General features: G+C 38.3%; 1 protein-coding gene across 13 annotated transcripts in view; it reads right to left on the reverse strand.

Annotated features, from left to right (window-relative positions):
• Nucleotides 1-613: 613 nt before the first annotated feature.
• The window catches only part of TBC1D4 (TBC1 domain family member 4), a 172,429-nt gene continuing 157,712 nt past the window's right edge, over nt 614-15,330 (reverse strand). For all 13 annotated transcript variants that reach the window (XM_014859991.3, XM_014859990.3, XM_070519952.1 and 10 more), the window contains 5 exons: nt 13,889-14,133; nt 10,655-10,814; nt 7,940-8,109; nt 4,558-4,734; nt 614-2,960 (listed from right to left, as the gene is read on the reverse strand). In XM_014859991.3, the coding sequence (XP_014715477.3) occupies nt 2,727-2,960; nt 4,558-4,734; nt 7,940-8,109; nt 10,655-10,814; nt 13,889-14,133 (986 nt within the window). In that variant the 3' untranslated portion in view covers nt 614-2,726. The remainder of the gene's footprint in view (nt 2,961-4,557; nt 4,735-7,939; nt 8,110-10,654; nt 10,815-13,888; nt 14,134-15,330) is intronic.

The raw sequence follows: 15,330 nt of genomic DNA on the forward strand, positions 1-15,330 counted from the left end.
AATTGGTGAAATGGTGATAAAATGGGGAAGTCAACATGGATATTAAGAGACCACATTACTTAAACCTACACTGAAATTCGAAATACTTAACTACTACATGTAGTGCAAAATGTTTAAAAGTTTAGTCCTAAAGTTAACAAGAGGATACCGTATCCTTTTATTGGACTACAAACAAATTTGAGAATATTCTGAGATATATATTTTATGTAAACGCATTCATATTATATGCATCAAGGTGTCCTTAATTCTTTGGGAACTAACCCAATTTAAAAATTTTGTATTTTCTTATCTTCTTTCTCTCCCTTGTTATCTATGAAGGGGCACAGAAAACAAAAGGGGTAGAATGCAAATCTGCCAGCGTGGTTGTCTTTTTCTTTTTATATTCATCAGCAAAAGGATCCATTAGGAAAGAAGTTAGAAACTGGTAATTGACAATGTACTTTCATAAATGTTCCTAAAAATTATATTTGTTGTCTCTGACTCTATTGAAAAGAATTACCAGTGAACCAATTTTAAGTAGCAACCATCCAACCTATGCAGATTTTGTGAAGGACTCTAACCAAGGGCTTTTTCTCTCCTATGACAAACAATAGTAAAACCAATAAGCCAAGGAAACTGTAGTAATGTATTTACTGTAAATGAACTAGACATTACATTGATTGGATGAAGATGTAACAATGCATGAAGCATAACTAGCGGAACATTTTAAAAAATCACAAAAGAAAAAGAAAATTCATTTTCAAAAGAAATATTGTATCCAAGACACCTCAATCTCTGAACACTGTAATACAACTCATAACATTGACTCAACATCCAGAATAAAATTTACTTTAAACTGAACAATTGAAAGGAAAAGTTTCTTTTCCCAACGTGAAGATTCTTTGGCTACCACCTGTGTATCACACACATAAGGTAATTTTCATCACCAGACAGTAACCAGATGATATTTGTCATACTCTTCATAAGAAAAACCTCGCCTACAAATAGAGAAATTTTAGGGAAATCCAAGCAACAAATCAGTTGGTGGCCCTAAGTGAATGGGGTATCTAGAATCAGCATTTTTTTGAACTTAGAAATTACATTAACTTTACTAATAAGACTTTATTTTCTTTTAAGAAACTGTCTGGATTAGAGGGCATGCTGATTTGTAACAAGTCATCACATTTACGCTGAGTAACGGTGTAGAAGGGGGTTTCAATGCTTATCATCTGCTCATCGAGCAGATTAGAGCTATACTCTTCTACTCTATAATACATTATAGCTTGTGTATAACAAACTCCCTTTGAAGAAAATTATCCCAGATAACCCATCTGTGATCACATAAGTACTGCAAAAAGCAGTGATGATAAATATTGTCTGGAAAGGCAAAAATGCTGCATCAACTTTCAGAGGCACTACTGTAAGATCATCTGTGAGATGGAGAACTGCAAATGTACTTTGAAAGTTACTCTTCTTCCATACACCCAGCACGCATGAAAGTCTTCTAATAAGCTATCTGGAGGCTGAGAAAATTGGGAGTCCAAATTCAGAATGATAGGTTGTAGAAGGGCTTGGTGCCACTTTCTCCTTCCCTTCTGATGGATTTCAACAGTTCGTTCTTAAACATTTCACAGATCTCATAAATTTTCACATGGAAGGGGAAGATGATTACGAGTTTATTAGATTCTGTCAATTGGCAAAAAACGAAAACAAAAAACCCCAGCATATCATCTTTAGAAAACCAATCACAATTGCATGTCCTTATCTTTCATTAAAGGTAGAGAGAAATAAGTAAGAGTGCCCACCTTTTGGTGGGAAAATGGCAAATCCATGTCATGGACTTTTTGTTGGCACCCCAAGGGAAGTCTGTTCACAACTGCAGGAGTAATTTAGATTAACAGGTAAAAAGTTGATCTAGACTATTCAGGTCTCACATTAAATTTCTGACACCTAATATTTTTAGTTTGAGTAACAATGCTGGTCTAATTTGCTAAAAATTAGCAACATTCTCTTTCCCCTCGAGCTGAGTGGGTAGACTCCACCACAATGTCTTGCTTTCTCCTTATGCACGTCTAAAGTAACACCTATCCAGACTCAAAATGCATGTAGATACAACATGCTAGTTGGCACAAAGCAGGCAGGGGAGGAACGTCCCCACTTTCCTGAAAAACCCATAGGAGCATGACTAGCAATTAGTCGTCTTCCTCATATATATACAATGTCCGTAGATTTTCAGACAGATATGCATAGTTGCACAAATGTTTCCCCTTCCCCACTATTGAGTGAAACATGCTGCTCTTTGGAGAAAAAAATACATTCATTTTTTTCAAGTATATTTCAATATACAAAGATGCTCTAGCTCTGATTCACTACAAAGACAAAATAATTTCACGTGTGTCCAAGGGGAACTCCATTTTAACTTCCCTTTGGTGTGGATTTCATGAAGTTTTGATTTAAAAAAATGCTCTTAATATACATCGACTCCTTGTATTTCAAAGCATGAATCCTTTATGTCCATCTTATATATATGTACATAGTCAACAACAACAAAAACCAGTCTACGTATGTACAATGGCTTAGGACTGGCGTAGGCTAAGAAAAGCAAGGTCCACAGCTAGGACGAGGGCGCAGCACCAGACTCAGGTGGTTCCGTCAGCTCCAGGGTCCAGCGCTGGGCCAGCAGCATGCAGATTCTTCCCTTCCGTAGCATTCTAAGAGCACTTTCTGCTGAGACGGCACTTCTTCAGTTATGGCTTGTTTCCCGTCTTTGCTTTGTTGTTAGGGTTGCAGTTTAGGTCTCTGAGCAGGGATTCGCAATTGGCGAGGGCATCGGCTGGCAGCAGCTTCCGGATCTGCTCCACTGTCTTTTGATAAGCTATTTTCTCTTGTTCCAGGGTCCGGATTAAAGACTTCAATTTGGTCTCTCTGGTCAAAAGATTTTCCATGTTGGATTCCAAGGTCTGGATTTTAGCATGAGCAATCTGTTTTGGTGGGGGGGGAGGGGAAAACAAAATCCTTCAAATCAAAAATCTGAAGACTCTGATTCTTCATTGTAGCAACAGCCAGGCCTTACATATATTAACTAATCATATCATATTACTTAATGACATATTATGAGAAGCAAATACTCTGAAACTTTCCATGAAATGGAGATTTTTAGGTTTCTCAAAAATAAAATTTCGGTACTAACAAAATACATCTCATTTCACTGAATACACCAAAAACACAATATTAAATCATCTTCCCACAGTAGGGGGCGGGGGGTTCCTCACTCCACACACCGGTGTCCCCCTGGAGTGAATGGGATCGGCTGAGGGAGAAACAGGAGATTTCTGACACACCTGGAGGTGCAAAAAGAGGGGTTTTGCCCTCTGACTGGAAATGCAGGGTTTTCTGAACACATCCTTGGAATCTTATCAGTTTTTATGGGTGTCAGAGATTCCCACAGAACTTGGGAACCCAGACATGATGACAACATTGAACTTTCAACAAAAAAGTTTGTAGCCATTAATAAAAATCATTATAATATAAAGCAAGTCCAAACCCACTTTCCCTAACGAGGAAGTGCTCAATTAACCACCATTGAAACATCCAAGTAGTAAGGGACTCAGAACTCATCTCCCTCCAGAAAGTTCACCTTCTAACCTCCCCTCTGTGATCACTCTTAAGCCTGCCCTCAGGGCTTGGATACACAGCACACAATATACAAGTTGCAGATGTGGAATATTAGTTTATACTAAATTGCTTATTGCATTTGTAAGTGTGCATTTATAAATAAATATATAGTATTTTATATTCCCAAGTAATTGTAAGCTCCTTGATGGCAGAGATTTTGTGTTACATGTTTTCAATCAATTCTCTCAAAACTGTCCTCCTTTTCTTTCCATTTCTGAGAGTTTTACTCTAGACGATTCTCATCATCTCCAATCAGATTTCTGCAAATGACTTCCAGCTGGTCTCCCTACCTTCTCCCGCCCCCTTCTAATCTGGCCTTATCAAGGTTCCCGGATTGATCTTTCTGAAGTATGGCTCAAACATTTTGAGAGACTTCCTTCTCAACAGGGTGAAAGCCATGCTCTTCTGCTTGACACTGAAAGTCATCTGCATCCATCATATTTATCCCACTTCTTCCCAACATACATCCTAAACTGACGTCAAGCGCTCTCTGCTGCTCTAACATATCTCCTTATATATACCGCCCCCAACTCCTCACTCCTTTCCTCCATCAACCCTTCAGCGTCCGGCTTCAGCCCCAAATCCCCACAGTTTTCCCAATTTCCCATATTCAACCACTCGTTCCTTGAACTCAACCAAATGTGCACGACACCCAATAGGTATTCAACTAGATTCCACTTTGAATTGCCATTTAACTATTTCGTGAGTGCACATTTTCTCTCCCAAGTGGTATTTAAATGAACAAGTGCATTTGTAGTCTCTGGAGCACGTGGAGATAGTCTGATACACAGGCCCATAGTCAGCAACAGTTCAATCCATGTCGCATCTCTATCATTCCTGGGATAGTTCTGTGTATGCAGCAGGCATGCAAGCACTTCTTTGGTCAAATCTTTATCTCTTTACCTGTAATTTTTCTAGGAGGTCCATGTTTTGTCTCTTCAGTTGGTTATTGGCCCTCTCTAGTTTCTCCATAGGCTCGCTATCCTCACAGGCATAGGAAGATTCCTGAAGCTCATCCTGCAGCACGTGATATTCCACCTCATAAGCGTGTAACTGTTTAGAAATATCCATCTCAAAAACCTGCCATGAAAACACCAGGGGTTAATCTGGCCTTCAGTATGTATAGCAGATACAGTCTGTGTATGTGGCGTACTTCATCTGGATTTCCAAATACCTATTAATCAGGAAGAGTATGGCATACTAAAAGGAAGAACAACAGATGTGACTGTCAGGATAAGGACAAATAGATTATTTCTACACAATTGAAACATTCTCATGATGAGGCTGAGACACTAGAGTAAGATAATATTCAAGGATATTTTGCAACCAAAATATACATAATCTAATAACTATCTCCCAAAATGTAGTATACCAAACAACATTTTTATTAATTCTTATCTATGTTAGAGATAATCTTTGCTGATTAGTAAGCAGAATTGCATACAGCATTTCTATACTAATGAGACCAAAAGCACTTCTGATGGTCGGTGGGGCAGAAAGGTCTTATAATAAATATTTCATGCATTTGCTAATCCATGTGAGCCACCTAGGAGTCACTTACATATTCTACCACACAGAGAATCTTCCAAATTGCACATCCTGAGCACTATACAGACTGTAGGGTTAACTGGGGCTGCCTCCACTCTCTCATTTTGCCACCCAATTGGAAGACAGTTTGCATAGAAGTTAAAAGACAGGTAAGCCCTCCTTAGTCTAAACTTAATATGGAAGGTAAGGCAGCAGCTGCCATTTAAACAACAGTGTCTACACTAACGCTGTGGGGAGAAAAGGAACCACAAAAAAATCTGACTAACTTACTTACCCTACTACTATTAGAGATACTCAAATCTCAGAATTTAAGTGGGATTTCTAGACAACCTGGTCATCTCTCTCAAACAAGCATCATTTTTCCTACCGAATGGGTATGGATTCAATGGACTATTACACACTCATTAAAAATGACAGCAATGGATCTATATTCACTGGCATGGAAAGATGTCCAATACTCTACAAGTATTTTAATACAAAATCAAGTTACACAATAGTATGTATAGTATGATCTCACTTACATAAAACTGTATACATATTTATATGTGTATATGAGCAAAGAGGGATGTGTAAAAGGAAGCTTTAAGGTTTTAAATCTCAAGGTGTTGAGATTTGTAGTTCCTTTTACTTTCTTCTTTGTGCTTTTCTGCATTATTTGCATTTTTTATACTGACCATAAATGAAGCTCATCAAGGTCTCCTTTAAAATCAGGAGTTCGTTCCACGTCAATCAACTTTAACTGTTAGAAAATTCTCTCTAAAAATCAAGTCCAAATCTACCTGCCCATAAATTCTATCCATCAATCCTAGTAACAATCTCTAAAGCCAGGCAATTCCCTCATTAACTTTAGAAGATAGGGGACCCTGGGGCTGGCCCCGTGGCCGAGTGTTAAGTTCACGCACTCCGCTGCAGGCGGCCCAGTGTTTCGTTGGTTCAAATTCTGGGCGCGGACATGGCACTGCTCATCAAACCATGCTGAGGCGGCGTCCCACATGCCACAACTAGAAGGACCCACAACGAAGAATATACAACTATGTACCGGGCTTTGGGGAGAAAAAGGAAAAAATAAAATCTTTAAAAAAAAAAAAAGAAGATAGGGGACCTGATGTCAAATCAGAGATCAACTCTCTCAAAAGTACAATCTCTGACTGATTGCCAGTCAAACACATACTTCTGAAGATTTAACAAATAAACAAGCAAATATATAAATAAAAGCTATACCTTTCAGCTTACAGAGCATTTTAAGAAATAAAAAAGTTCACAGATCTTCACAGAATAATCTGCCTGTGATGTAGATCCCACGTAATGGAAAGAAAATTTTATGTGTATTAATATTACTGTAATAAGCGTTCATGTTACAGTGTGAATTAGAGCGTACAAATCTTCAACCTAATTGGTTACATTTGCTTCCAAAAACAATGTGAAGAAGTAATAGGATCATTATGGTAGGAAGGAAGTTGAGACTCAAGAGAGGTTGTAACTTGCCCAAAGTCACACAGCTAGCACCAGAACAAGATCTCAAAACTCCCTTTCCCTTGCTCTAAACTCTGTCTTTTATCTGCCATCCCAAGTGCCTCTAGGAAAGTGGTAAGTTTTGTTAAAACTCATAGAGCTTGTCTCCTTTGTCTACAGATCTGGTCTTAAGCCTATTCATGTCATCTGGACAACAGTAATATATAAGTACCACTTACCTGGTCCCTATAAAGAGCCAGAGACTAGATACACGGTGTGTTGGTTACTCTCCATTTGCTCCCCAGATGCACTCTCTGCCCTCACCCATTCTGCTGTACTCTGGGAGGCAGACCCTTGTGACCTGCATTCCCCACACTTCCTCTCCTGCTGGCTTCTGGTTGGGTATGGCCAATGGGAGGAGACAGAAGGAGATCAGAAAGGGCAGGAGAATGAAGTTGGGTATTTCTTCTCTGCCTGGCTCACCAAGAGTACAATAACCTCCAGAGACCCTGCCTCCATAGTTCCAGCACTCACTGGGCCTGGGAACACTGTTATATCTTCCCCCACCCCTCCAGCACCATGGGTATGAACAGCTTCCCTCTGTTACTAGTTTCTGGGCACGTGGACATCCATGTTTGGTTCCCTTAACCCTGCCCACACCTCTGTAAACGGTACCTTCGTCTGAATCATTGGAGGTGGACTCTGTGTACTGCAAGGGACTCTGATTGATGTATCAAGTCTCCTCATTTAAGCCTTGCAAAACGTCTCAGATCAGTATTGTCCCACTTTGGATATGAGAAAACTAGGGTTCAGAAGATTAAAGTGATGTGTGCAAGCCAAACAACTAATAAAAGAGCTAGAAGATGCAGATACAATGCTGTCTAATTCCAAAGCCTACGCTCTTGCCATATGGACTCTTTGTATATTTTAAAACAGAATTAACAACATTACAAAGGCAAGTCGATCTCATTTTATTCTCTGGTCTTCCTAACTCCGTCTGTTCTATCCTCCATCATACTATTGGTCTACATTGGAAGGATTCCTGAAAAACGCATTATGGAGCACTGGACCACTTTTCCTGTGCACAGCCACACAGATGATATCACAAGGTAGAAATTTCACAACAGCCTCATTTCTAAATAAAATATATCAATCCAATTTTAAAAAACTGAAAAAATAATACCTGTCAAGCAAAACTAGATCTTTATCCCAAGACACTTAATACATAATTAGCAGAGAAACTGCTGTATAATCTTATATCTTGTTATCTTCACTTAAATCATACCTGGGTGATAATTTTTTCCATTTCAGATGTATTCATATCAGGTAGCGTGCTTTTAAGAAACTCAACAATATTTTCAAAGTTTTCACACTCCATTATAAGCGTCTCTTGGCTGCTCAGGAGGCTGAGCGCAACCTTAAATATAACTTCAGTTCCCTGAAGAAATATAATATCTAAAAAAAGAGAATATAATTTTCATGATCAAAATTATGCATCCACTATTGTAGCAAGCATACTCTTTGTGCTAAAGGGCTTTTTGGTGGGGTTTTGCTGTTGCTGTTTTAAACCACAGCAGCAGGACCACAGAATATTTTGCAAAAGCTATTGGTCAAAACTATCTAGTTTATTTTTTTTTTAATTACTATGACTGAAACAAGTAAACAGATGTTTGAATACTCTCTTTACTTATTCAGGAATCTCAGATAAGTGCAGGGTAATAAAAAAGACAAATTATATATCTGTTTGTCTATGTATTTATTTATAACTTCCAGCCACAAATTTAATGGAGACAAGGTAAACCTCAAAGACACTTATTCAAGCAATGCTGAGATTTTTCTTCACAAGGGGAATACAAAAACAAATCAACATAACCAGTTAGTACTATTTAAATTCTCATTACCACAATAAAAAAGTAGATGAACCAGTTAATATGTAATTAAACCTCTACTAGAGAAGCAAATTTTAAAAACTTTAAAAGACAAATCCCCAAACCAGTATATAACCTAAATCAGAAGTGAAAGAGAAAAAGGAAAGCTACCCTAACTTTAAACTCAGCTTCCTAACAAACACAAACATGCAACAGTTTTGAAAAGCACCAAATCCTTTTGCATGAAAGTTTCTCTCAATCTATCATTCTATAACCAATAATAAACAACAGGGAGTCTTTTAAATAGAGGGAATTGTGAAACAACCAGTTCAAACATGGTCATTCTTCTTGTTCATGCATCCTTTCCCTTCCTGACAGTCTCTATTCTTTACTAAATTCAAAGAAAGGGATTGAGCAGCTACTGGAGAGCTGACAGCATCATCGATATTCTCACAGTAAAAAACAGGTTACTGGGGAGATTTGTGTCTTAAACTCTGACATCAAGCTTCCAAGGGTAAGTCAAAGAGAGGTGCCCTGAAATATCATTTTGATTTGACACACTATTCTCTGAGAAGAAAAACTATATAAATATTTTGACTTTTATATATATATAATACATAGCCACATATATTAGTCACAGCCCCCAATAAGAAAGACATTGTACATTGTAACCTGGTGCACATATACATATAACACACGTATCTTCAAAACCGAAGTTTCTCCAAACAACATTTTTCCTTACTATTTGTAATACTCTGATATTTTCACTGTATTCTATTCTATTTCATTTTTTTCTAATTCTGGTGATGACTTACAGTTGGGCCAACACTCATAATTTGACAAAAAGCCCACATTTAGCAAAAACAGAGTTATAAATATTGACCGCTTTCACCATGGATACCAAATAGAAGAGCAAAACATAAAAATTGTGGGAGCCCTTTCTGAGGTCATCAAGATCCTAAACAACATCATTAGAACAAACCTCCACTAAAGAGTTGTTTTTTAAGAAGAATGGACCTTGAGGGTATTATGCTAAGTGAAATGAGTCACGGGGAGAAAGTCAAATACCATATGATCTCACTCATAAGTAGAAGATAAAAACAATGACAAACACACACATAGAAACAGAGACTGGATTGGTGGCTACCAGAGGGGAAGAGGGAGGGAGGAGGGAGAAAGGGGTGATCAGGCACTTGTGTGTGGTGATGGATTGTAATTAGACTTTGGGTGGTGAACGTGATGTAATCTACACAGAATTCAAAATATAATGAGGTACACCTGAAATTTATATACTGTTATAAACCAATGGTACCGCAATAAAAAAAATTATGATAAAAAAGTCAATAAAAAAAAGGTGTTTTTAAAAAAATTTTTGCTTTTCAAATAATAGACTCAGACAAAGCTAACAAAAGACTTGTGAACAGACTTAAGAGTCCCCAAAGGGAGCATAAACCATGTCATACACTCTTTATTCCTGGTGGCTAACACTGTGATGGAGCAAGACAGGAACTCAAGAACTTGCCCCAGGCCCTACCGCCTGTGCTTAGTGCTTTTTCCTGAGCCACCCAGCCTGAGAGATTGGCACCACGACTGTACTGGCATGAAAGGAAAGTCACTTAAGCAATGAAACAAGAATTTCAATTAGCCTGTTAACAACAAAAAGTCAGATTAAGAAATGCCCTTAGAAATAACATTGCTATAGGTATTTCCATTGACCCAATCAGAGAACATATCTCTCTGTTTTGAATCCAGGTTGAAGAGGACAATGGGGAAGGAAAACAAAGAAACAGAGGTAGGAAAGATGTGTATAAAAATCTGGAAAATTATATGGGGTAAGTCCTTCATTCAGATTTTTAAAAAAGCATACTCTGATTTTTAAATGAAAATAGCTCTATCACAGCTTACTCAAATACAGGAGCCCAATTCTTCTTCTTTCCCTTTTAATTTCAATTTTATTTAAGAAAACATGTTTTCAAATTACTCTCAGAATAGAGCCAGGTACATTTATCAAATTCCTCTAGCAATTTGCTATTCTGTGTAACACATGATAAAACAATCAGGGCACGATATGGCTAGAAGTATATTCCTCGGAATAAATAACACTGTTCCACTGGATCATACGCATCTCTTACCAAAAACTCTGGCTACAAATCCTAATGGAAACTGAGAGGCAAACAATGTGAGGAACCAGGGGGCAGCGTAAAGACTGGGGCTGATCTCGTTTTCTTCAAGATGATTGTAGAGATCTCTGTGATAGTCATGAAGGAGCCTGGACAGCTGGTACATCTGAATCTAAAGTTAATTTGGAGAAAAAAAATAAAACATTACGCATTTATCTGAGTGTGCATAAAATATACTAACTTTCATTCTATTACTCTAATATTTAATAAATTCATATATAGTAAATAAAAGTAGTATTATTTTATTTTTATTATTATTTTAAAGTTGATATTAAAGTTCACTTAACTGAGATCATAAAGCAAGTCACTGAAACGAAAGTCCATCTAAGACGATTAAGCAAGTTTCTCTGTCACATGTGTTTTAGTATCACATATATATATATATGGAAATGGCATTTTTCCTCATGCAGGAAGGCATTGCTTTTGGAATTTAATCAGAACTGTCCTGGCTCAGGACTCTCATGGAAGGTCCATTCTTATTTCAGATCAATTCCAGAGAAGCCTCCATTCTAAAGAACCTACTACATTTGGTTCAGAAACAAAGCCTAGGGCTGGCCCAGTGGCGTAGCAGTTGAGCTTGCACACTCCACTTCAGCGGCCCAGGGTTCACTGGTTTGGATCCCAGGCGTAGACCTATGCACCACTTATCAAGCCATGCTGTGACAGACATCCCACATACAAAAAGTAGAGGAAGGTGGGCACAGATGTTAGCTCAAGGACCAATCTTCCTCAGCAAAAAAAAAAGAGGAGGATTGGTAGCAGACATTAGTTCAGGGCTAACCTTCCTAAAAAAAAAAGAAAAGAAATATATTTTTAAAAAAAAGAAGCAATGCCTGTCTCTCTTTGTTGAGTCCAGCATCTGATTGATGACGGAGCTCCAGCTTAGACCTGTCAGGCATTCTGCATTGCTAAGACGCTGCTCGGCTTAGAATGCTATGGAGCCAGAAGCTTAAGATGTGATTTCTAACATCCAAAGTATTTCAGCAGGATATTTTTCATTACAAAGGGGATTAAAGCAAAAGTTTCAGTCATTTACGAATGTATCTACTATTAAAAGAAAAAATTACCTCATTTGGCTACTGAGTTGATTATTGATATTTCAAAAAAAGAAAACATTATAAAGATACCATAGAGCAACTTTTAAACTCTTAGGTCTGTGATAGCTAAAAATCAAGCAGGAGTAAATAATACGCAAATTTGTGAACTGTGCTTTGACTTAAACTTTTACCCACATAGTAACAGATTGAGTGGCAGTTCCTTGATCAGATATATCGCTTAACATTTCAAGATATTTCATATTAAAAGAGACCTCAACCGCCTCACTTTACAAATAAGGTAACAGATACCAGATGGACAGAGAGCCTGCAGTGCCCGAGCTCACACACAGTGACACAGGGAATCTGAAAGCCAATCAAGCAATCCCTAGTGATCCCAAGCCCACTGCTGCTTCCACTGTTGAAAGTCCTATTGGACAAAGAACACAATCTTTCTACCCCTAGAAAGTGGGAAAGTGTTGTATGTCACTTTATAGAGCAAAGAGATCTATTCTCCTAGAATCAGGTATCCAACCTTGTGGCCTATAATAATGCTGCCACCCGAGATTTTTAAACATCTTCATTTTCATAATTACAGACATAAAATATTTATTGGGCCATATTAAATTAATATATAAATCCAATTTATATGAATTTTTATAATGTCAAATTGATGAGGAAGTTTTAAATTGAAAAACCATTGCATTTCTAATGTGATAGCTATATCTCTCTCTCTATTTATGGACCAAAATCAAACAGTACTCCTAGGTACTTTCTGCTTTTTGAAATTCTAATGATAGCTACTAAACCGTTATTTCTAGAAATCAGAGCTATTTAATTCCTTACAAGGGTACCAATGCTTCCCATCTGATATAAGATACCGGTAAACTGTTTAGAAATAAAGTAAAAAATAAAAGCTTCCATAGTCATTATTTGACTTGTGAAATGTTTATAGACCTACGAATAGTCATCGACTAGGAACCGAATCACTATTTTTGATTTATGTATCCTGGTGAACACACTTCACGTGAACTCACACCTGAAAACCCAACATTGAGAGCAAAACCCTATCTCCCCAGCAAAAATTTCATGTTGAAGAGTAAAGAAAACTGGAGCACTCCTGCTCCACTCATCCGCTCAAGAAAATACCGTTTACTACAATATTTATCAAGTGAAAACACAGTCCTTTTTTGCCTCCGTATTGGCAACTAAAATATGAAGTGTCAAAACTGATCATTGGGAACCAGAGAAAAGAGTATATTTTTAAAACATTTTTTAAATATTGTCTTTCTTATCTAAAGCATAATATTATGACTAACTGGGCATCATGCCTACCTCATTTCAAAGGAGGAGAACCCCGACATTCCTCTCTTTAAAGTCTTCCCTTATATTTTTACCACTAAAAGCTTTAAATTCCAAGGTAGTGGTTGTTTGAGATATTATATCTACAGATAAAATGTAAATTCCTAATTAGAAACCTATACACTGAGGAAAGTGAGGTTTAAAGTAGAGAGGAGAACCGTGTAAACAGGAGGTTTGAAATCGGGCGAAGACAGCAGTGGCAGTGAAAACCCTACTTAACTAAAAAATCTTACCTGTGCTGCTTCAGAGCATGCTAAGAAAAGCAGACTGAAAAGAACTACTGACTTGAAACACTTTTTCCTCTAACAGGGCCTGTCTGACAGTAAGATAAAGGAGGGGAGACATGGTAAGCTCAAGAAGAAGCATGTCTCTATCAAGTCTTTATGCACTCGAAGTAAAAGAATAAAGTCAGTATATCTTCAGATTTCAAATAAAAGATCTATGAGTCTTTTCAATTGATAAGTTGAGAAAAAGGGAATAAAGATGACTTGATACTTTCTCCATATAACTCGTAGACTTAGGGGACAGAGCCTTGAGTACCCACCACCGGTCCAGAATTGCTTATTTACTCACTTCACGAACTACGGAAAAGTTATTCTGCGTGTGGATGTCACACTCTTAGAGGTTTAACAAAATCACAAATCCCACACTAAAACATGCCTCTACGTTTATCCAAGTTCCAAGACGATGGGTCCTGATTCCTTTATCTCGGCTGTAATTCAGAAGACGGCCACCGCTAAGATTTCTGGTAAGAGCTTTAGGAGCTCCTCGGGAAGCTCTAGGGCCTCACCTGTAGCGACATCATGTCGGGTCTGTACTGCTTGCGGAAGCCCAGGTCGTACATGAGGAATTTCAGCATTTCAAAGGCTTGCTCTTCGCTCATGTGCAGAAGGAGGACTCCGGCCACAAAGCTGATCCCCTGACAGTAACCCACTTCTGTGTCCAGCAACGAGTAGGCTTTCAAGAGGTTAAAGAGCGACAGCTGCCCCGCCCCAAGCTGCGCCGAAAAGTAGGGGTGAGTAGGGAAGGTCCTTCCTGCAGGGGAAAAGAAAAGAAATAGTTTTGAGATGTCCTGATGTGTTGGAGACCAGCATGAAACAGCATTTCAGTGATTTCCAGGAATAAACAAGCACCCTTTTCCGAACCAGCGAGACTTGCTTGAAGTACCCATCACAGAGTCTCCCTCTCTTTAGCAAGTCCCAAGTCCTACGTGCCAGACCCCCACCCCAGCTCCATATATATGATAGTGGAGCAAACATGTGATGCTAACCAGCACTCCTTTCTAGAAACAAAACAAAATTCCACAAACGAATCAAGGACATGGCCGGGGAGAGCCCAAGAGAAGAGAACATAAAATTTATTCCGACTACAAATCAAGGCAAATTCTAAGTTCTCACAAAGACCACTGAAATCAGAATTCTACAAGAGGTATATTATTCAAAAGGAAATCTTAGTAGTCTGTAAGCAGACTTATTCCTGCTTTGCTTGCAATACGACACTGGAGGGACTTTTGGGGGTTTTTTGTTTTACATTCGGTCTAACATTTAGGAAATACTTCTTTCAAATGTCCTTTCCTCTTTGTTTCTTTTTTTTTAGGTTTTCAATTTTTTTTAATTTAATTTTTTTTTTTTTTTGAGGAAGATTAGCCCTGAGCTAACTGCTGCCAATCCTCCGCTTTTTGCTGAGGAAGACTGGCCCTGAGCTAACATCGGTGCCCATCTTCCTCTTATATGTGGGACGCCTGCCACAGCATGGCTTGCCAAGCAGTGCCATGTCCACACCCGGGATCGGAACCACCAAAGCTGAACGTGCGAACTTAACCACTGCGCCACTAGGCCAGCCCCCTCCTCTCTGTTTCTTAAACCACCTCCATGAGCCATGTAAACCTCTTTTCTTTTTTCAATATATCCAAAAAGGACAAGGACAGTAAAAGGTCAAGTAGATTTTAAATAAATTACCCTCTGAAATTCACCTCTGGGTATAAAATTACCACAGAGACATTTCAGCAAGCAAATAAAGTCAGTCCTGGATCACTGAAACCCTGGCACTAAACACTGAAACAAACCCATCTTCACCACCAAAGCTGTGCACCCTGCTACGGGACTTTCCTTTTGCCACAAAAATGAAGGGGGATGTTAGCTTTCTCGTGAAATGATTACTCATGTCGGTTAGAACTTGTAAAAAGGCCAGTCTTTTAAATGTTTTCCACCACATATGCTTAAAAGTGATTTT

Source organism: Equus asinus, chromosome 11 (genome assembly GCF_041296235.1).
Source record: "Equus asinus isolate D_3611 breed Donkey chromosome 11, EquAss-T2T_v2, whole genome shotgun sequence".
NCBI lineage: Eukaryota > Metazoa > Chordata > Mammalia > Perissodactyla > Equidae > Equus > Equus asinus.